The sequence below is a fragment of the Chinchilla lanigera genome, unplaced genomic scaffold, assembly GCF_000276665.1.
Source record: "Chinchilla lanigera isolate Chin_1 unplaced genomic scaffold, ChiLan1.0 scaffold00031, whole genome shotgun sequence".
NCBI lineage: Eukaryota > Metazoa > Chordata > Mammalia > Rodentia > Chinchillidae > Chinchilla > Chinchilla lanigera.
The window spans coordinates 22,713,946-22,738,084 of NW_004955432.1; the positions used below are offsets into that span (position 1 = coordinate 22,713,946).

General features: G+C 38.9%; 1 protein-coding gene across 3 annotated transcripts in view; it reads left to right on the forward strand.

The window, feature by feature from the left end:
- Positions 1-24,139, forward strand: part of St7 (suppression of tumorigenicity 7) — a 271,419-nt gene that overhangs the window by 48,201 nt on the left and 199,079 nt on the right. The window contains exon 1 of one of the 3 annotated variants that reach the window (XM_013515985.1): positions 17,539-17,625. The exons of 1 other annotated variant lie outside the window; for it this stretch is intronic. In XM_013515985.1, the coding sequence (XP_013371439.1) occupies positions 17,613-17,625 (13 nt within the window). In that variant the 5' untranslated portion in view covers positions 17,539-17,612. Of the gene's footprint in view, positions 1-17,538; positions 17,626-22,979; positions 23,381-24,139 lie in introns of those variants that run through there. One more of the 3 variants, XM_005388126.2, reaches the window with a different exon arrangement.

The following is a 24,139-nucleotide window of genomic DNA, read 5'->3' on the forward strand; positions in this document are numbered from 1 at the left end:
AAGACAAAAAAAAAAAAACCCGAAAATAATCCAGAAAAACAAGCCAGGAAACACCAGTAAAAGTAAAAACCTTCACACGGTTGTCACAGGATTAACGCAGAGCGTCCAGAGTCTCTTCTGCGCTTCAGTACAGCGTGCGAGCAGCGGGCAGGTCTGCCCTGAGGCTCACTCCGGTGCCTGTCGGCGGCAGTGGGGGTGGTCGCTCTCTCTGCACCTGCCTTCCGCTGTGAGCTGTGAGCTGGTGTGCCTGACTGCAGGCTTCCCTCATGATCTCAAAATTTGGTTGCCTCACTTGCTTTGGGAGGCAGCAGACGTGGTGTAGTTTGTGCAACTCCTGGTTCTCCAGTTCCCTTGACTCGTGCCAGATATGTCACGCTGTCATTCCTTCCACTGCCTGGCAGATGCTGTGGTCATGTCCGTGTCTTCCCTGCACGGGTTTTCCTTTGCTCGTATATGGCCAGAGGACCTCCAGCCCGGGTGCCATTGTCCATCTCTCTGTATGCAGTTGTCTCCGTCTCAGGCCGGCGCCCAGGCTCAGCATGGACCCCCTTTGCCAGTGCGGGGCAGTGCACAGGCCTCACACACTCTGCCGGCTCCACTGAATCACTCTGCCCTGGGCACCAGTCTCTCTCTCCATTTACAGACCTCCCCTGCTCCACTTTCCGCTCCATGTACTTGTCACGGTCCTGGGCATTCCCCAGCTAAGAGGTGCTGGGGGCCCACCCTGTGGGTCCTTCTAGCACACTGAATGACCCGAAGTACAGCATCCCCACTGTATGTCAGGAAATAGGCCGCTTTGATTTTTCCGATGTTGGTCAAGCCTTCTTTCTTGCCACACTCCCACCAGTTGCAGTCTCTGGAGCGTTACTGTTTTCAAACACGGAGTGTATGCCATTCTATCTTGTGATGCTGTCCTGCTTTTGGCTCTCAGAATTCCTTGCTTGCACGTGGCTCGCTGACTGTGCCCAGTGGGGAGGTGAGGATGGTTGTGAGTCTGTTTCACTGACCAGGTCACTGCAGCGGAGCTGGCTGCCTCCTTTAGTCTAGTCCTCTCCCAAGGTGGCATGCATGCCAGGCCTGGTGGGTAAGGTGCCGTGATCCGGGGGTGTTTTGATTTCTGCTTGTAAACCCCCTAGACCCTGGATTTTTGTCTAGCTAGATTCTCTCTTCATTTATCCTCCCATAACAGACTTCATCTTTTGTTCCCACCTCAGGGTACCTCTTTTCTTCCAGTGTCAATTCAGAGACAGCCTTGCTGTTGCCCCCCAGGCAGCCATCCCCTTGTTCCTCAAAATAGTTTCTTATAATCCTCTAGATTTCAGTAGTGACTGTTGTGATGTTGTCTTTTTGATTTTTTGTCTTTTTGAAACAGGGACTCACTATGCAGTTCAGGCTGACCTTGAGCTCATTTTGTAGCCCAGGCTGGCCTCGAACTCACAAGGATCCCCCTGGCTCAGCCTCCCGAGTGCTGGGATTACAGGCTTGCTCCACCACGCCCGGGTCTCTTTTTCATTTCTAATTGCATCACTATGGGTCTTTTCTTTTTTTTTGGTGAATTTGGCCAAGAGCTTATTGATATTGCTTATCCTTTCAAAGAACCAGCTCTTTCATTCATTGAGCTTTTGGTTTTTTAGTCTCAATTTCATTGATTTCTGCCTTGCTCTTCATAATTTCTTTCATCCTACAAATTTTGATTGAGATTGCTCTTGTTTTTCTGGGACCTTGAACTAGGCACACACAGCTGTAAATTTCCATCTTTAATTTTCCCCTACAGGTTTTGATATTTTGTTCAGCCATTGTCATTTGATCAAAGAACTATATGTCTTTCCTGGTAACTTCTGTGACCATTGATTATTCAAGTATGTATTATTTAATCTGTACTTGTTTGCATATTTTTGTGGGTTTTTTGGTTGTTTTCTAGTTCCATTCCATTGTGATGTGATAGGATACAAGAGATTATTTTACTGCTTTTGATTTATTTAAGCATACTTTCTAGCCTAAGAGGTGGTCTGTTTTGGAGAAAGTTCTGTAGACTGATGAAAATATTGCTGTTATTGGATACAACAGAGGTATGATTGAACTCGTATTTCTTTGCTGAGTTTTTATTTGGTTGGCCTATTTATGAGAGTAAGGTATTAAAGTTTCTATTATTGTATTGGTATTTGTCTGTCCTTTATTTATTTATTTTTTGGGGGTACTGGGAATCAAACTCACGGCCTTGCACAGGTGCTGTGCTGCTGAGTCATATCCCCGGCTCCGTCCGTCCTTTTATGTCAAGTAGTTCTTGTTTTATGACATTGGGTTTGCCAGCATTGATGCATATATATTTACAATTCTTATCATTTACTGAATTTTAATTAATTTAAATTTAAATAGCTCTATATACTATTGTATCACACACCGGCAATATTATATTGGATAGCACTGGCATAGAAGTAATTATAGTACCTTTATGAAAGGAGAAACAAGTGATCAAAAGGCAGTGACCTTTGGGACTTTTCAAGCAGTTTGTTAAATAGATCTTTTAGGGGATTAGTCTTATATCCCACATCATCTTCATCGTACCTGCAGTTAGTTCTGTAGTCTCTCAAAATATTTATTAAGAGAGATTTCTTCTGAGCTTCACATGACCTAAGAAGGCAGAGGAATTTGAAGACTGGAATGGTAGTGTTGTCCCCCAGGGGACACATAGAGATGGTGGTGGGGAGCTTTGTGTTGTCACAATAACTGGCCAGTACTATTCTGTTTTAATTCTTGGGGTCCAGGGAAGTTAATTGTAATTTTATCCTGCTTAAAGTACCTATCGCTGAGAAATTGTGGTGGCAGATTTTGATGGTAAGAATTTAGTAAAATTTAAAGTTCCTAACATTTAAAGGATTGTTTCTTCTCTGAATATTCATAATCTGGTAGGTAGTCTCCAAAGTTCTAGATATGCGGTTTTCTATACTACTGTGTATAAAAATCTATGGGAATGACTGAAAAATTTTCTGCTGCAGAGGAAAGAAAGCAGGGGATCTTATTATGTTAGCTGAAACTTCAACCACGCAGTATTTGTCTGTCTCCATTTTAGAAGACAAGTCAGTCAGACTGCTTGTAGTTTTATGTAGAAGAGTGTATAGAATATGTTTCCAAATTTATTGGCCAACTTCATAAAACCAGTGCTAAGGGAATTGAGTGTTTTTCTTGATATTTGCTGTTACTATCTGAAACTTCGGGGTCTGTTTGCCTGGAAAGGAACTTTTCACTTGATAAATGAACTTTAAGGAGGGGCTTTATGTCTGTGTGTTACAGAGGGGACTAGTAGTAAAGTGATAAAATTGCAGGGGTCAGGTAATGATAACATTCAGAAGCAATTCACGTTGCTGTAACAGAACCTGTAAGCTTTGAGGTTGTCCCTAGACCAAGGTGAGAAGACAGTATGCCACTGGTAACTCATTGTAACCAGAGACTGGTTTTGAAATAGTCTAGTATATCTTCTTTGTTTGGTTGGTTTTGGTTATTATGGGTGATAGGCTGATAACTGCATTGGCATCATTCAGGGGGCATACTAAAAAAAGGGAAAAGTGACCATTTTCCCTATTTTTGGTCTGATATCATAGTAATTGCCAGATCTTTATCTTGCAGCAGAGTATAATTATATCTTTAACAAGAGTCCACCATTGTTTTATGGTAGAGACAGAGAGGATGATTGTGATGATACAACATATGAAAGTTTCTTTTTTTTCCAGTGCCTGGGATCATGCTGGGCAAGTGCTCTACCTTGAGCTACATCCCCCACTGCGTGCAAGTTTCTTTCTTTCTTTCTTTCTTTTTTTTGCATGAAAGTTTCTATTATAGTGTTTGAGTATCTAACACATGCCAAGCACTCAATAAATGTTGGTTTTTATTTTTCTTTCAAAACCTTTTCTTACGTTAAAAATGTAAAGCAAACATCCCCTGGACCATCCTAAATAATTTCTACTGTTATATTTTTTATTAATTGATCCAGATATATTTACACTTTAGTACTCACATGAGCTACCAAAAAAAAAAGAGAGAGAGAGAACACTCTCTTGATGTATTTACTATAAATTCAAAAATTCTATCCCTCTCGCATACTTTATACCTGATTTTTAAATTTTGTCTGGGGGATTTGTGCAAATAAGTTCTTGTTCTGTGCTCTGGGAAAAAATGTAGAAGCTATTCCCCAAATGACCTAAATAACCTATTCATATTTTAAGAGATCTGTTTCCCAATAGATTGCAATGATGAGTGTTTGAAAACAGACTTTTGATTATAGAAATAAAACTTATTTTTTTCTTTTTATGTTTATTGTATATTTAACATTCAATGTGCTAATGCTTGATATCTGGTTTTTGAAATGTCTGTGACCATTATTTTTTATCTTGCACTGCTTTAGAGATAAATGCTGAAGTACAATTTAAAAATAGTCCCTAACTTTTTTTAAAAGGTAGGTAACAGAAATGATTAAAAAGATGAGTGACTTCTTTTTCATGGAATATTTTGAGTAGAATGAAACATTCATGACACTTTAATCTGTACTTCTGTAAAGAAGAATTCAAGTAGAATTAGGAGTGTGTGGGAAACTGGCATGTTTTATGTTTTCCTTAGCTATTTTTGAAACATGGCTGTGTTTAAATATGTTGCCGATGTATAATGCCTGGAAGTTCACTTGCCTCTGTGTTTTGTTCACTATGATATCATCTATCCTCCATGCATACTTTTTCTTTTAAGAGAGACACACACATTCCTAACATCTTTTACATTTGTATAGAAGTACTAAGAGATCTATTGAATATAAATTTACTGAAATGGAATGTCTCAGTTAATATGTTATAATGCTGATAAAATAATTAAAACATTTTCCCACTTACTCATCATTATTTACTATGGAAACAAGTTTTTGATGTTTCGAAGCCATGTTATATGGATATAAAACGTTATTATTTTAACATTGTACAGAATAGGAAAATCTTGAAGCTGTTGGTCCTGTCTTCCTCAGTTTCCATCCACTCCCCTCTCAGTCATCGCCTGTCTGGAAATGACTTGCTTCCCAGAGCCTCTGTTTTCCAAGTATTAGAAAAGCGTTTCCACTTTTCATACATGGTCATGTGCCAGATTTTTAATGAAATGCTGAAGGACGTGACTGATAGACCCCACTGGATTTAGTGCCTTCTTCGCATTATCACACTTCCTCCTGAGTGTTGGTGGGTTATGGAAACAGTGACTAACATGGAGTGCTTTAGTAAGATACAGTATGCTGCTGAATTCCCAGACAGCAATTTAAAAATAAATTATGTTTGTGAAAAGTATGTAGGGGAAAAAAGGCCTGGGAAAAAGTCGGAAAGGAATTGAGAAGGTTGAGTACCATATGAAAGAATGACTCATCAGAGGAGATATTCTGTCCTTAACTAGGCATTTTAACATTCAAAAAGCTACTGTTTTGTTTGTTAAATGTAAATGGATAGCTCCTAAATAGGAATGTTTTGGAGATATATTATTTTTAAGAAATTCAACACTAGAAGCTTAATAGTAATAAATTTCGATTCATGGCATCCTCCCATTTATAAGGTGCTTTCACCAGGTTCTCCATGTGAATCTCACAGCAAACCATCCACATCAGTGAAAACTGAGGCACAAGTTTGCGTAAAGGAGCATCCAAGGAGGGATCTTGCTCTAATTCTGATACTTTCCCTACTTCATGCCTTTTTTATAGTTCATTTATAAGTAGGGTCAGTGTCCATATTTTAAAGGAGTATCCATATTTTATTGAAAATAATAAAGCTCTTAAAGGAGCGCAGTTACAAGTGCATCACCTTTTTGCCTACATCTTTACTTTCAAAATTTCAACCACTGTTTGCTTACTTAATCTTCCTTGTGTTTTAGGGACCCTGCTCTTGGTAGTAGTATAAGAGAATAACTTATTCTGAATGCCTTGTACATTTTCTGAGATTTAAGAACTTACTGTCTGCCAGGTGTGGTGGTGCATGCAGAGATGAGACAGGAGGATTGTGAGTTTGATACTACATAGGTGTAGTGGATTGACAACTGGTGGTCAACCTGTAACACCCAGCTGAACTGAGTAAGCGTGGTGCTGGGTGTGGGAGGCCCACCTGAGGGTTGTTGCCAACAGCATAAGAGGCAGAACTGGAGAAGAAGTAGGCTGTTCGGAGCTGGTAGAAGCTGTTGGGAGCCTTTTGGAAGTGGAGAGAAGCTGTAAGGAGCTGTTGGTTCTTCTCTTGGAGGAGCTTTTCATGCTGGCTTTCCTGATGAACTTGGCTGTTTTCATTCTCCAATGAGCTCAGGACCTTATTGTCACTGAGAATGGCTTCAGTTCACTTTGGGGGAGCTGTGGTCCTCACTCTGAGCATCACTGCCTGGTTTGGGTGTTGGGGAGGATAGTGCACTGCTCAGTCTCCTGGAGAAGCTTATCACATTGGCTTTCCTGATGGGAACTCAGCTGTTCTGATTATTGGAGGAGCTCAGAACCTCACTGTTGCTGAGGATGGCTGTGGTACTTTTCCGGGGAGCTCTGGTTCTTACTTTGAGCATTGCTTCCTAGCTCCAGTGCAGATCCCTCAGCCTGCTAGCACAGATCCTTCATCCCGCTGGCACAGACTTTCTAGATTCCACCACTGACCTTTGGGCCTTCCAGCACACATCCGTGAAATAAGCCTGTATGAGACATTGTCATGGGCTCCTGACCTCCAGTTGGACTCATGGGAGGCACTGTTATGGGCACCAGGTCTTCAGCTGGACTCATGCAGGACATTAATGCAGGATTCAGGCCCTCAGCTGGATTCTTGAGTCTTTAGTGTGTGGACACATTTCCTGCACTCACTTGTATATGGTTCTTTGGGTGACTAGTATAAAATAATTGTATAAAATATGTGTCCTGTACTATATTGTTCCCTGGCAAAAACCCCAAACCATGACAACAGGACTACTTAGAAAGACCCTGTCTCAAAAAAAAGTTGTTTTCTGCTTAAACTTATTCATTTATTCACTTAAAACCAGTGCTGGGCATAAGATTAAAGAATAAATTTTACTTATATAGATAAATTTTGTATTTCCTGGTTACAGTATTTAGTCTTCATGTATGTTAGGACTAATTGATCTCTTGGTTGCTGGATTTCATAACTTTTAGGTTTACTTCACATATGAAATGAAAATGCCTTTTATGAGAAACTGGGTAGAATGTTTTTCATAATGAGCTTGTGCTACTTTTGTAAACAGTAAAGAAATATATAAAGTCAGAGGTGAAAACCATCACTGATTCTGTCAAGAGATAGAATTTAAAACCTTGTAAACTTAGTTTATTTCTAAAAGCTATTTTAAGATTTTTAAATTATAAAATATTTACATAACAAAATTTACTCTCAAATATTTTAACTGTACATTTCAGTAGTTTTAAGTCTATTCGCTGCTGTCTAAAACTGCTGTGCAGTTTTCAGAACTCTTTCATGTTACAAAACTGAAGCTTTATATCCAGTAAGCACCCCATCCACCTCTGGGAACCATCCTCATACTTTCACGTACCTCCTACCAGAGGAGTCACACAATACTTGTCTGTTTTTACTGCAGAGTGTCCTTAAGATTCTTCTGTGTTGTAGCATGCACCAGAATTTTCCTTCTGTTTTTCTCCTGTATACTTTAAAAAAACCCTCTACAATGCTACTACATTACTCCCATTGTTTATAAACTATTTTTATGCTCAGTAATGTGCTGTAGCTGTCTTCCCACATCAATGTTTATATACCATTATGCATATATAATTTCCCTTACTACAGGTGGAATATCCTTTATTCAAAATGCTTAGGACTCAAAGTGTTTCAAGTTTCAGACTTTTTTTTTCAGACTTTGAAATATTGCATATCCATACTCAGATATCTTGTGGATGGTACCCAAGTCTAGACACAAGATATATGTTTAATGAATACCTTATGTACATAGGCTGAAGGTAATTTAAAGAAATATTTTTAGCACACCTGTCATGTGAGGTCAAATATGGGATTTTCCACTTCGGGCGTGATATATCTATTTGAAAGTTTTGGATCTTGGAATTTTTCAGGTTTCAGAATTTTGGATTAGGGATGCTCAACCTGTCCTAAGTATAACATTCTTGTTCTACAGAAGAAGAAATGGAGGTTTGGAGGAGAAGGACTTTTAATTTATAGGTAGCAGTGGCAGGGACTAAGTTCAGGACTGCTTGGTCTGGAGTCAGACTGCATGTATTGTGGTTCATATGCATCAAGTGTGATTTCTCTGGAAAATGAAGCATTTTTGAAGATAAGTTTCTGTGGAAGCAAATTAACCTGATTTTTATGCTTTTTCTTGTTTTTAAATAGAGAAGCGTCACAACCTTGTGTGTGTGGTCGCGTCAGGCACAAAAGTTCGTTTTTATGCACATTTCGCAGAGATCACACTTTGCGGCATTTCTCTTGTACGCTGTTACCTCTGTATTAAGACTCAGTTATTTTTAAGAAAATAGCAGTTGTCCTGATCAGAAATATATTTTCAATGGCTTTTCAAAGAGCCATAAATAACAAGAGGAAATCATCTGCTTCTTATTTGAAGGATAATGAAATGTGAAAATATCATCCATGTAAGCTTTCATAGATATGCTGAAGCTGTCAAAAACCCAAATCAGGTATCGTGATCTGTATAGCTCATTACAGAGTTGTACTTTAGAGCTAACAAAGACTTCAGAAATAATCTACATTTAAGAGCGTAAGGCTGGGTCTAGCAGACCCATCCTTTCTTTTTTTCTTCTACTGTAAATGTGTACTTTACAAATTGTAATAGTGATTGGCCGTATGGCTGGGGAAATAAGTTGCCTGGCAGGCACGAGGTCTGGAGTTTAATTCCTGGTGCCAAAAAAAAAAAAAAAGTAGTTGGCTGTAATAGTAGTTGGCTGTGTGTCAGTACCTTCCCTGAGGAATATAGGAAGCAATTTATGTGTTTACCCATGTGGTATGATGAATGGCAAGGTGTGTGTACATGTGCAAAATAGCAAAACGAGATTTTTTATCCATCCTTATGCTTTATGGAACATTTTTTTTGATATGTTTACCTGAGCATCATAGAGAGTCCAGTAGACCCACATCTCTCTAGGATTTGTTAAAAAGTTTTCTTTTTATTTTACTGGTAGATGCAGCTTAGTTCTGCACATTGGCACATGAAAAACCAGATTTGCAAATTTTGGAGGAGGTCAAAAGTGAATTATTTGATTCCCAGCCAACACAGTTCTTTCTTTGCCAGGCATGGTGGCAAATGCCCGTACATCCAGCACTTGGGAGGGTGAGGCAGGAGGATCATTGTGGGTTCAAGACCAGCCTGGGCTACAAAGTGAGCTCAAGGCCAGCCTAAACTACTAGCAAGAGACCCTGTCTCAAAAAGACAAAAAAAAGGTGAATTTTCAGATTACTCATGTGTGGATGATGACGATGATCCATTATGGTAAAATACGTGCTTTTGTAATAGAAGAGTGGTGTGGATGGACAACAACGATGACGACGACGACGATGATGATGATGATATGCTGACTTTGCCTTTGGCTGTGTGAGCCTGAGTTCCTGTGACAGTGAAATGGAGCAAGAATGGACTGATACAGACACGAATGCTGAAGGAATCAGCAACCTGCATATCTGACTAGTCAAAATGTTCCAAAATGCTGACATAACCAAATGGAAAGACCATATTAGAACTAGGTCCAAAAATATAGCGAAGGTCTGTCAGGGGTGAAATGTATTGGACAGAATATCAACACTGTCATTCAGTGTTTGAAATTGTAACAGATGAAATGCTACAAGACGCTGTGAAATACACAAGGCTGAAATGCAAGTAACATTTCTGTGTGCAGAGTAGCCATATTTAAAATGTGTTTGTTATGACACCTCACTAACATTCACGGGTCTGCTGTACTTTGCACAGATTTTTCATGGTGATCACAGGAATGTAAAAGACTTATGTAAAAGTGATGGGTTAAACTATGTCATAAAATTTTATGCCCTTGTAGATGTGAAGACTTACTATTCTTTCAATTTAGGCATTTATCCAGAAACTCAACCATCAGGTACTTAGTTGTATAATGATAAACTGAATGACGCTGTGAACAGACTCGTTACTCCCATCTCCCAAACTAATCAAAATGTGACATCTGACAGCTGGCTCACCAGTTTCCAGTTGATGTTACATTTGCTAACGGAGCACAAGTTGACCAGTGAAGGAACCGTACACAGGCACAAAACAGAAACTCCACGTGAAATGTTGCAATTTCAAAAGAAAGAATTGTGTAGTATAACCTTTGGATTTTAGAAAGATGTAACACTGGCCTCATATATGGCAAAGAAAAAGCAAACTGGTAGTGCTGATTCAGCATTTCACCATGATGGTAATACTGATAGGGAAACCGCGACAAAATGGAAACCTGAGATGGAGACTTTCAACGACAAAACAGAAGGTGAAGTAGGTGTTGATGAGTTATGTAGCAACTGTGATGTCACTTGGAGCACAAAGCATTGGCCAGTGGTTGTGTTTTACTTGATCCTAAACGTGTGACATAGTTTGATAGCTTGTTTTTTTGTGTGTTGTTGTTGTTGTTGTTTTTTTTTTTGAGACAAGGTCTCGCTATGCAGTTCAGGCTAGCCTTGAGCTCACTTTGTAGCAGAGGCTGGCCTGGAACTCACAACAATCCTCCTGCCTCAGCGTCTTGAGTGCTGGCATTACAGGCGTGTGCTATCACGCCCGGGTCTTTTTGTTTTTTTTTTTACAGTTTGATAGCTTACAAAGAAAATAACAAGTGCAAAATATCGTGGAGAAATTTTCTTAGAGGATTGAGACTGGAGCTCATAATAGATCATTTACGGAAGAGGAGAAACAGAATGTTTCTGCCCAGGGAACTATGCAAAAAATAAATTGCAGAGCACGCTGGTGAGCTGACAGGTGAACAGGCAGGTGCAGCATCACAAAAACCTACTATGACAACAGGAAAACAAAATATCGACTGTTCGCCACAAGAAAGTGTGGGAAAATAAAGCATATGTGCTATCAGTGGAAGTGATACTTGTGTATGGAACATGTAGTTGTCATGTGTGAAGACTGCTGTGGGTATGCCAGTTGAAGCAAAGCTTATTTCTGTGGTAGAGTTTTGTGTTTTCAGTATAGTTCTCATAGGTTTTAATTTTTGATGTTATCTTTTTATTTTGATATTAAGCAAGTAAACAGCTGAGATAGTAATCTTAATGTCTATTCTAAGCACTCATTACATATATGATATTTTACTTTATTGGCGTCTTATTTCCCTGCTAAGTGCATGTTGTGTAATGTAGTAGGAAGGTCCTGAGAACAGGAAGAGAGGGAACCGGACTGCCACATAGGAAAGGAAAGCTAAGTACACATCCTGTCGGTGTAAGTGAGATCTGTGCATGGAACGTGCAGTAATCATGTGTGAAGCTTGCCGTGGCTTTGACAGTTGAAGCAAAGCTTATTTTTGTGGTAGACTTTGAGCTTACATTGTAGTTCACATAGATTTGTATTTTTGAGTTATCTTTTAGGTTGTATTAGCAACTATACAGCTGATGTGAAAATGTTCATGTCTACTTTAAATGCACAATACATATTAAGAATTTAATACTTCATTTTACTGCTATTTTATGTTCCTGTTAACTACACATTGTATAACATAATAAGAACCTCCTGACAAATCAGCACAACCACTGAGATGTTAAGCATGTCCTACAGTAAGGCCAGGAAAACAGAAGATACGTGCTGGCAGTGTATGTGATGCGTGTGTATGGAACATGGTATTGTCATGTGTGCAGACTGCCTTAGGTGTGATAATTGAAAATTTTTTTTTGTAGAGTGCTATTGGTATTTTCATTGTAGTTCATGTGGGAATTTGTTTCTGATGTTCTTTTTCAGACTTTGTACACACAAAAGTCAATGTTGAAAATTCAGATGGTTTCTTATAAACAATAAATATTAAAAACTCATGACTTCATTTTTGGATTTTTTTCCTCAAGTACTCATTGTTTTATATAATAAAACTCATAAAATTAATAATTCATCAATAGACATATTTTAAAGAATAACACTGAGTCTGACAGACCCATATTTATATGCCTTGACAAAATTAGTCTCATGCCCCTATTAATTTCACAAGTCAAGTTCTGTTCTGAATTGCCCAACCAAAGTAGCTATCTGTGCAATAATGAATTTCTAATACCTCAAGAATTGTCTTTCAGCTTGTATTGGTGAACAATGATTTATGTTTTAGAGTACCATGGAAATTTGTGACCTTCTTTGCTTACTGGGATCTCTAGCCAAATGCTATTATATTTCTTGAAGAATTTCTCCACTCTTTCTTTTTTTTGTCTCTGGCACAACCTATGGTAGTTCATTCATGCCCATTTTTCATGACTTTTTTTTGCTTGTTTTCCAGTAGTTCGTTTTCCCAACCAGGTGAACAGACCAAAACCACACAAGGAGGTCTGTGGTTTACCTAAAGCACCTTTCCTACATAAGGCTATGTCTGACGAGGGTACTTCCCTGTTTTTTTAAAAATAGAAACATGGATTTTGATTCTGTTCTTCACATTAGAACGTTGATTCAAATGCATGTAAAATGCCCTTCACCATCAGAGTATAAGATGAACAAGCATATTTATTGTTGGATTTGTATTTGTAGGAAGAAAATCTTAATCTTTCAGATTTTTACTAGGCATTTTAGTTGCTTTAATCCTAATTTTACATTGAGATTAATTAATGTGTATTCTTTTTTATTGGTTAACCTTAAATACTTAACATAATTTTTTTTTTACAGTTACCTTCTGATAGAGTAAACACGTTCATGGCTGGGGTATTTTCCTCTACCTTTTATAAACATGGTTTTCCCCTCCTTCCAGCTGTGGTTACGTGGTGTCACCTTCCTGGAGGCCTTTGTAGGAAGAGAGCCCCTGATACTTTATAAAACATCTGTGTGTTTCAGCCACTGAGATCCTTGGATTCTGCCACCATTTAAGAAAATATAACAAACAGATGATATCTATTCAGAAATAGCCCATACTTGGTCATAATTGTGCTTTTGTGCCCTCTGAGTACAGTTCTTATATTTGTCTTGGTTCTTTGTCATAGGGAATGTATAGTGTAGTCTGGGTCGTGGCATGCTGGTTCACTCATTTCATAGGGCTGTTTTGTTATTTGGTTGGTACTTACCTGTCTTAACAATAGTTTTCAAGTATGGGAGGTAAAGCTCATTAATGGGAGGAGATGGACTTACGGTGCAGGAATCTTTATCCAGGGAATCCTTTTGTGCTGTCTTCTCACATTTTGGGATCTCCTTTTGTTCAGTAAGCAGAGCCTATCAGGAGGAAGCGCGAGGCTAGATGCATGCTGGAGTAGGTGGTAGGAAGCTTGGGAGAGTGGTAGGATGAAATGTACCAGGTAAGTTTTTCTAGACTCAAGAGTAAGGGGATCCTGAGTTCGAAAGACTAAGGGGAAATTGGGGTGAGGCATAATTTTAAGGCATTTCGGCTTAGCTTTGATGTGTAGGTGAGGGAAGCGAGAATCAAGACTGTTTCATGTGAGAAACGTAAAGGGTGAAGAAGGAGCATAATAGAGAATAGATATTAGGAAGAAGGAAGGACATGTGCAAAAGGGAAGGGGAGCGAGCGGGATAGGGAAGAGGGACGGAAGGGAAAAAAGAGAATAGAAAAAATGGAAACAAAGCTTTTGTAAATGGGGAGGGGAAGATGAGTTAAAGGGAGAGGAAAAGGAATGGGGGAACAAAAGAAAAATCAGGATATATTATGTACAGGTACAAATCCCATATGATGAATGTGATCAATATGTATGACAACTACACACTAATAAAAATAATTTTAAAAAGATCAAGGGGGAAACTCCTTATTATCATATCTGAAATGTGGGAGAACAGAGCGAGCATTTATAATCCCATCTAAGTGGTTTAAAAACCTTTAGTAACAAAGCGAGTTATCATATGGGTTGGGAAGTTAATTTATTATGGTTAAGTTACGGCCTTCGGGTGTAAGAAGATCGAGTAATGTGAGAGCTGTTCTTACGCCCTTTCTTTCTAGGTAGGGGAGAGAGCTATGGATTCACAGCGTAGAAACTCCAGACAGGAAAACCATGTTAAAGAGCGCTGTACCTCAGCCTCTGAGCTGTCACCGAGGAACTCTCAGCACTCCCTGTCCCGTGTCAAGTCCCGGAAGGGGGCTCCCTATCAGAAGCTGTATCGCAGGCAGCTAGGCTGCGTAGTCCTAGGAGGTGTAACTCACCAGGCAGTGAGCCTCCAGTAGGCAGTGCCTCCAGTAGTTATTTCCAAGTGCGTTTTGTGAGTGTGCTTTTCTAGTCTCCCCTAGACTAGTTTTTTGGTACCCTGTCTGGAAAAGAACAGTGTGCCTGTAAATGGTGGCTTCCTGAGAACCTCAGCATTCAACAGTGTGTACTGGATTAGGGCGATACATGTGGTGCCCTGGTTTCCTGCCCCTAAGGGGGGCTGTTTCCAGTGCCCTCTGTAGCTAGAAAGAGGGGATGTGGGCTGGATGTGGGGAAGCGTAGGGAATTACTCCAGAGTTCTCATCCAGCTGTGACGGCTCTGAAGTATAATCTAGCGCATTAGAGTTGGATTAGATTTTAAGGAGCATCTAGTTTAACTTGCTCATTTTACCAGTGAGGAAACATACAGGAATTGTCACAGAAAGGTGAAGAGTGGCAGTCTTGGCTAGATCACAGTTCCCTTGATTCAGTCACAGTGCTGCTTCCAGTTTGAGTCATGAAGGTTACATTGTCACTGGAATCTGGGGTGGAGTGCAGCGGTGCAGTGTGCAGGTATTATAACTGCTGACTCAGTAAATCGTAGTTAGGACAGTAATCCTTGGCCCACAGCCTAGAGCAGGTGACCTGAGAAAAGCCTTTGTTTAAGCTAAGTTGTCATGTGTGTTGGGGAGAACCGTGATGTGATGGGTTTGGGGAGGCGGCATCCAGGCACACTAGCAAGCCTCATTTGCTAATGGTGATATGAAAATAGAGAAGATTCTTCTGGAGGTGGGTAGGGGGGTCTAGTTGAAGGGTTTCCTAAGTGAGCTTGAGGTTATTGTCAGATGAACCTTCTATACCTTTATAGTGTCTAGGCCAGCACTGTCTACCGTGCTATTCGGACAGCTGAGAAGTAGAAAGGGATTTAGTGGGTGCTGAGTATGTAATGGATGGTCCTGTCCTGCTGTGGTTACAGCTTTGTGCACTCGAGTCTTTACTTCTGCGTAACGGGCTTGTGCAGCTTACATTTTAAGTTACCAGCATGACTTCAAACGTTGTCCCTTTCATTCTCCCTCTCTGTTGGTTTTTCCATGTGTTGGAATTGAAAATAACGTATAAAAGAGTTTTTATCATTCTGCACAGAAATATTTGGCAAACTACAGTGCTGGTTTTATCAAGAACAGTGAACCTAAGTTTTTGAAATCATTTTTATCTTTGCATCTGTGGACTGAACACCTACAGAGGCAGTGTCGTTCAGTGGTCAAGCACAAGGATTTTGATGTAGACTACTGGTATCCTACTTCGATATACACTGCTAGTTATAGTTTGTCATCTTAGGGAAGTTATGTATCTTCTATGCCTCAGTAAAATGGGGATGATACTGTGTAGATTTATTTTAAGGGTTAAATTAGCACATGAATTAGAACATAAAGTAGTATTTACATGTTAGGTGCTGGCTATGTTCTAGGCATTGATTGAGGGCTTTTGTGGATTTATGAGCATATTAAGGCTCAGAGAGATTTTAAAACTTGCTTAACATAATTCAATTAGTAAGTGGCTAAGGTGAGACTTGAATCTTCCTTTGACTGAAAGTCCGGTTCTTAAACATTCTGTTGAGTTTTTGAAGTCTGACATTGCTAGGGTTTTATATCTACCTACTGTTCTCTTCATCTGTCTTTCTAATTTAGATGTTTCATTATGTTCCTGGTCTGTTAATAAACTGCATTTCCTTAATATATCTGTGATTTAAGAATTATTAAATTATAATGGATTAAAATAAAACCACTCTTAAAAATTAGATGAATCTTTAAAAATCCATACCAATACTACTAAATTATGAAAGGCTTAAGGTGTCATTCTGTGACATCTGATATCAGCAAAATCGGTATTTCTATATACTTGTAAGCTATATGGAAATTAAGATAGTTGTTATTAGGTATTTTGAGCATATTATTTTAAAGCAATCATGATATTAGTGTTTTAGCTGTTTGAACATCTTAATTACAAGGAATAGACCATGCCACGCTTTTTCATAGAAAGCTTCCCAGTCTGTACCCCCGACTAAGGGCATGAGCAAAGTGAGATGGGCCTTCTTGGAGTGGCAGGTGAGGTGGGCGGGCGTTAGCGGCTTTGACCGCAGAGTGGAGCACTGGGTAGGTAGGTGATGGGGTAGAATTCTGCTTTCTCTGATACTTTACAGAGTTTGGGGGAAGATCAGTTAAATGATAATACTGACCCCAGAATGTTTACATTTCTGTACTACATAATTTTGATATTGTATTGAAAATTAGAAGTTATATTTTACAGTATTGTCAACTTTATAGTTACCATAGGTAGAAACTATTGCAGAAAGGAAAGCAAGAAAATCAAAGCAAAACACCCAGCACTAAAAATAACCATTTTGAACAACCAATACCATGTCTTCTTCAAAGTAGGTGCAATTTTGGGGGTTATTTAATTACTTTAACTTGGAAATTGTCTGAACATTTGAGTTACTTGTGGGGGTAATGGGAAACAAAAATTTAAAAATACGTATGGCACATCTTTTGACAAGACAAAGAATTGTATAGGGAAGTAGTGTTAAAGTTTATTGAAAGTGTTAGTTGAGACACACTCAAGATCAGAATGATCGGCAGTGAAGGAAAAGATGGCTCAGAGGATTTGGTAATGTGACATTAAAGAATACAATGGGATCTTTCTCGATAATGACCATATGTCCTTTATAGCTGATAGCTATTTTTGGACTTAGGTAAATGAGTTAGAGGTCTTAGGTCTTAGGTGTGTTTTAAGAGGATTGTTCTTTATCATCTTTATTGGGTTTTCAAGTTAATCAAGTGTGTTTCAAATTGATCAAATGTGTGTATGTACTGTCAAATAAATGAACATAATGACAGAACTCTGATTAAAAGTTTGGACACTGACTCCTTTCAGGTTACATGGCTTTGTAACACCAAGAACTTGGATGGAGTAAGGATATCTTATATTCTTTTTACTTAGAGGAATGAGAAAATTAATTTTCCCCTTGTTTTAACTTAATAGTATGTGGATGAAATAGGGACGAGTAACAGACTTTTCTAAGGATGAGTTTAAAAGAACAAAGGAGAGTAGAGCCACAGCGGTTTTTGCTGGTGTTGAGATAAGCAGAAGTGTGTGTTTTGTGTGTGTGTGTGTGTGTGTGTGTGTGTGTACGCGCGCGCATGCCCGAGAGCACGCTTGCTTAAGGTCACATGGCAGGAGGCTTCCCCAAGCAACAGTTTGTCCAGGGAGCGGTTTCTTTTTGTGGCTGATTAAAATTGTACTTTGGAAAATATCCAGTTTCCTGCCTACTGCTTCATTATGGGTTACACAGGTAAAATTAAATTTAAACTATATTTTGGCTACATAGAATTATTTAAAGTGTAATGTTTGAATTTATATTAATATTATGTTTTGTGTATACTTTAAAAATACAACATCAGTTTATTCCTTATGATGTATGAATTTGTAGTATACAGATTGTGATTGATTTAGGATGAGCATTTGGAATTTCTTAGACATACCCTTGTTGTTTTTTCCATTTCAGTTTGGGTCATATTAAAACAGATTTAGTACTTGCATAGCTCGGTGTGGTAGTGCATACCTATAATCCCATTACTCAGGAGGATGAGACAGGAAGATTGTGAATCCAAGGGCTACCTGGACTACATAGTGAGACCCTGTCTCAAAAACAAACAGATTAAAAACTGCAGCCTGTAATTAACCCACCCCTCTGAGCCAAAAAGTTTGAAGTACAAACACCTGAGTTCAAATTATACCACACAAAGAACCAAATATAGACACGGTAAATTTTGTTTCAGAACTCTGGAACAAAAAGGTGTACTAATCTTGTGTGGGAAGGAAAATAAAAACACATGCACACACATACACAGGAAGAGATACAGATATACTTGCTTTAGAGAAACCCTAAAATGGATATTACGGATTTATAGAACAAATCTATTTGGGACAATTAACGTTACCTACCTTTTAGAAGATTAACTCTATATATGATGATATGTTAAAGCAGGAAAGAACACAGTTGATAGCCAAAAGCAAAGAAGTCAAGTTTGTAAACTTCTGCTGAAAGCCTTGCTATGAATATGATTTTAATTATAAATATCTTTCCCCCAGAATGACAGAATCATTAATTTTTTCATTTTTCTATTTCTTGCATCTTGCCATTAAAACACTTCTCTATTGCTACACGTTATAGTTTATATTTGAAGATATAGTATATGACTCCGTGTGATGTAGAGAAAATACATATTTAAGTTCTTTCACATTAATAAGTGTACTGAATTAGCTGTCTCATGTAATTGTTAGCTATTTTAAATATTGTCTTCTACACTGATTTTTTTAAATAAATATTTACATATTTGAAAATATGAGTGATAGTCTAAAATTTTTTAAAAAGAACAACTCATACTTGAAGTTCATGGGATAGTGAGTTATTTTGGGTTAGGGAAGAGAATTTATTGTGCTGTCAGCACTTTAGCACAGGACTCTTCTACTGTGGGCATCCTTGTGGCCCGGAGGGGGATAGCTTCCGAATGAAAACTGATATTTGACGATTCAAGAATAGATTTCTTATGAATAAAGCAAACCAAACCAAAACAAGATCTTCCGTTTGTGGCCTTACCACACTCTTCCTTCTATATGATTTCCATGTTATTTATGTGGTTTCACTTTGTTTTTTTCAGGTCTCTGTTGAAATGTTTACCTAACAAATGTGGCCCTGCCCGACAGTTTTCATAAAGTGGCGCTCGCGTTCAGCCATTCCTTTCCCTGCAGGTTCTCCTTACCTGTCTTCACAGTGTGTACAGCCGCTTGATGTGTGGTGTATTTGTCCGTCTCACCTGGTGGATGCAAGCTGCACAGGGAAGGGGGTCTGTGGCTGTGTTTGTACAGCGTGGAACAGTAGACTCCCAGGAAATAGCTGTTGAGTAGAGGGTAAATGCGGCTCCTTTAAAAGTGATTTTTGATTTACCTTAAGGTTTTCAGTATTATCTTTATCAATAGCTTTCTAATTTTATGATAGTTATTTTGAGTACTAATCTTTTCTTGCACAGCCAGTTTTATTCTGAAATTAATAGTATACTTAGGGATGGAAGGGAGAAGTTGCGGGCTTGGCTAATTGGAGCGAATCCAAAGCTTGATTTGGTCTGGGAATGTGTTATGTGATACTTTGGAGAAGAGATGGTGAAGACCTCAGGTCTGTTTTTTACTCCTTCATTTTCCGTCACTGTATTTTCCTTGGGCAATATGTTAACATTTGTGTTCATTCTCTGAGCTGACTAGAGAGAGAAAATTGGAGGAAATTAAAGTTTGGAAAATTTTAATCTTTTTGATATTGGTGGGTCCTCGGCAGTGTGAGTCCAAACCTTCCAAAGTACTTAGCAGCGCGTCAGGCCGGGAGATCAGGGAAGGCTTCGCGGGCGTCAGGTGATGATTTGTGCCCAGTGTTGCTGACAAGTGGACGCCTAGTGTTTTTAGCATATTGATTGATTCTGTTTCAGTTGTTTAAAAAGTAGACTTCTTAAAAAATCGTGCAGTCTTTAACTTACTTTTCAAAGTCTGTGCAAAAACAAATATAGGCCCTCAGAAAAATGTATTTTCATGTACACATATATACTCAAATAGGAGCTGAAAAAGCAATGTAAACGAGTTGGTAGAGCAGTTATTACATACAGATCATGGTCTCTGTTAGAAAAGATCACGTAGGGACTCTTTCTCATTCTTTTCATTTGCTTCTCCACCGGCCACCTCTACCCACTATTTGAGAGACTATTAATATACAACTTTTTTTTTTTTTTTTTTTTGCAGTGCTGGGGATTGGACCCCAGGCCCTTGTATATGTCAGGCAAGTGTTCGATAACTGAGTCGCATCCCTAGCTCCATACATAACATCTTACATGCAACTTAAAATGGATCTTTCATGGGGTAAAACAACAACAGCAAAACTAACGTAAGGTAATTTTATGGTGTAGGTTTAGCCGGGTGTGGTGGCACATGCCTGTAATCCCAGCATTTGGGAGGCTGAGGCAGGAGGATCGTTGTGAATTCAAGACCAGCCTGGGCTACAAGGCTGTGAGCTCAAGGCCAGCCTGAACTTCATAGTGAGACCCTGTCTCAAAAAGACACACACACAAAAAGAAAAAAAGACCTTGGTGTAGGTTCAATCATTTTGAAATGTATTTCCCTTTCCAATTTCTACAGTTAAATCTCATCACCTTTATTGATATTCCCCTTTGGCTGTTGACCTGATTATTTTTGCAAGGATGCAGTTTTATTAAAGTTTGCAATTTTATTTATTTATTTATTTATTTTTGGTACTGAGAATCAAATTCATGACCTCACACTTGCCAGGCAGGTGCCGTGCTGCTGAGCTGTATCCCACCTATTTATTTATTTATTTATTTTTCTTTTTTTCAGATTAACATAGTGCTTTATTTAAGCTGTCTGTACAAAGGAGAACAGTGTGCATCCCTATCATATTTGTGTAAAAATACTAAGGATGTACAGTGTACAAATCAGTTTCTTGTACTTTCTTCACATCCTTGTAGGTCATATACTTAAGGAAGTAAACAGTTTTAGTATGATTAGCAGTAACAGCAATACAGTTTCCTGGGTTCATAGTTGCATGTGTTTAAAATCCTTACCCAGATGACCAAATCTTTCAGGGATCTAATATTTATTTATTTTTGAGAAAGGGTATCATTATATAGCTCAGCCTGGCCTTGAACTCACTGTGTAGCCCAGGCTGGCCTCGAGCTCATGGTGGTACTCCTGCCTCAGCCTTCTGAGTGCTGGAATACAGTTGTGTACCACTATGTCCCACTCTGGAATTTTATTAATACTGTGACTTTTGATAGTGTTGTCTGTTATTTTTAGTTTTCTCTGGTGATTTAAAAGGTTTTTCCTTTTTCCTCCTACACTTTCAGTTGGTTTCTATTTTCCCTTTATCTCAGTTGAATCTTTAAAATGCTATATAATTTTGGCAATTATTTGTTCATTTTCAAGAGACATTGTTGTACAGTGGTTTTGGAACCAGGCTACCTGGGTTTGAGTCTTAGAGTATCGTGTACTACTGGTATGGTTTGGCAAACTGTTAAGCACCTGCCTAATGTGGATAATAGTGTCTACCTCTTAGGTTGTTATCAATATTAAATGATATAATAAATGTAGAGTTCCCAGAATAGGGTCAGACACATAGTAAGCAGTGAGTATTAACTATTGTCATTCTTTTCTGCAACAAGAGATTTATTTGTATCTTACGTAGCATCGTCATACTTTTTTCGTAATGGCTTAGCATTTCAGTGAGAGGAAGATCAAGCTACTTTGAATAAATTATGGTATATTCATACAGTAAATTTTTATAGAGCCATTAACAGGATGAGATAGATCTACATATAATGACCAGAAATGCTACTAATGATATTTTTAGAGAGTACTTTGCAGTCCCATATCCATATCACAACTTAATGCTTACAGTTTGTACTTACATTAAGACAGGCCTTTACAAACAAGAGAAATTATTGGGAAAGGTAGAGAGGAGACATGAACTCTTGAATTTCTTACTTGTATGATTTTAAAGTGTGGGATCATGAGATCATACACATATCCTTTTTCTGCCTTTGAATATTTTTAAAACTTTGAAACAAAACTTTTTTTTTTTGCTTGTGTTGAGTAATTTTCTGCTTGCATTGAGTAGTAAAACTTTTGCTTGTGGTGAATTCTAATGCAAGTTTATGTACTACTTCAAGTAATGTATTTTTAAACCAGATTTTTAAGGCTTGCTTGTCTGATGAGTTGAGACAAACTGTTATTACTTTCAATTATTTCTTTGTGTGGGTGGATTAAAAGTAAATTTTTTGGCCATAAAAATGCTCACTCATACACAGGTATACTCAGGTACATGTACATGGCCTTATAGTGCTTGTGTTACTCTGGAACATGACAGAAATTCTCAGAAGGTAAAAACGAAAAATAAGGCAAAAGAATAAAGGAGGTGTACACACATGCGTAAATGTGCATAGCACTTTTCTTACATTTGTGAAGTAGTTGCAAGATAGCCAATACCGTTACTGAAATTTGAGTACTTTTTAGTGTTATTCTGTATGTGTGGATGCCCAGATGGTGTGTACACCAATATATGTGTTCCTTCCTTTTTGATTGAGAGTGTACAAATCTTGATTTGTCAGTCCACCGTAAGTTGGAGAAAATAACCTTGAATTGTTCTGTGACTGCTGTTACCTTCCCTGTGGTCTTGGGGGTCAAACCCGAAGACACATAAGCTAGGCTAGTGTCCGCCGCGGAGCCACACCCACGGGCCTTAACTACGTTTAAAGATAGTATTTGTTTTCTGACTCTTCATTCCCTTGAGAAGTTGTATTTGCTGCAGTAAAACCAAGAACCCTGATCTGCATATCTTTGTGGTTAGTTGGTATAAAGCCAGTATTTAAATTTCTTTGAAGTCTCTCCGTGCCTGGTATCACAGGATGAGGAGCTCTTCGGGAGGGGAATGTGAATGTGGTTTTTGGTCTTGTGCATTTTGCGACAAAGGAATTCCCCTCTGAGTCGGCTGCTCCCCTGAAGCCCCTGGAGCCTCCGGCTCAAGCAGCACAGTCTGTGCAGTGTCCCTGACGTCATCCAGCGTATGCATAAGCCCTGCTATTGTCTTACTGCTCCAGCAGGGCTGGAGATTGCAGTATTCGCTGTTGCTGCTGCACCCAGCCCTGCCCCTGCTGCTACCTGGTCTTGCTTCACTGCATCCCAGAAGAGCCACGTTGGCCTTCCTTTGCCTAGTGGATTTTTCAAAAGCAGCTGTTCGGTTTTGGGTGCTGTCGGAGACCTTGCTTTTCATTCACCGGGAGAAAACTGAAGCTCATGAGAGGAGAATCTGGCAGCTGGACACAGCTTGGACTGCATTGTCTGGCTTCATGACCCCTGCTGTGTAGTCAGCTCATCTCTTCACTCTCACAGGCACACTTTCTTTGCTTTTTCTTCTGTCCTTTTTTTCCTTTCTTCTAAAAATTTTTTTTTAAACCAGCTTGTGGAGCCAGCCATGTTTGGCACTGAATCTTCATGTAAGTAAATGGATTGCACTTCTCTGCTCTTTGGAAATCTGCTTGCTGTCATGGTTTCATTGGCTTGGAATTCTTATCACTTTGCCTTAGGTCATTAATGATGTCAGTGTTTTGGGTCTAAATACAGGGAGATTAGTCTCAGAGAAGTATTCCCCTTCCCGGGTTATTCATTCCCAGGGCGAGGGGATGGCGAGGTGGTCAAAACGGGGCCTCAAGGAGGGAGGTGAGACGACAGGGTCCAGGCAGCTCCCTGGGATGTGCGAATTGGTGGGATGAGGCCTGTCACTGATCTGTTGTTGTGGGCTCAGAACGGTGCTCAATCCTAAAATAGGTCCTGGAAAGACCCGAGATGATAGTGTTTATAAAAAAGGAAGGGCTTACTTTTTTCATCTAAGAAAGAAAAGGATACCATTATACACTCTTCATATTTTTACAAAAACAGATTAAATGCGTAGATTAAACATAAATAGCTTTATTTTTGAAGATTGATTTGTTTTCCCAGGGGCTTCAGTTTTATTATGTTGATTAGCCTCACAGGCCGGCAGCACCATATCTATCTTAAAACTTATACAATGAAATTGCTGTGGTGCAGAGAAGGCCTTGCACAATGGGCTGAGCTGGACAGCAGTTGTAGACATTGGGATTTAAAATATGATAACTGGCTTGATGATTACTTACTGTTGGCTACAGACTAATGTAACTTGTCAATGCAGTTGTACAGGCTTTGCAGAATATTTTGTCATTATCTATAAACAAAGG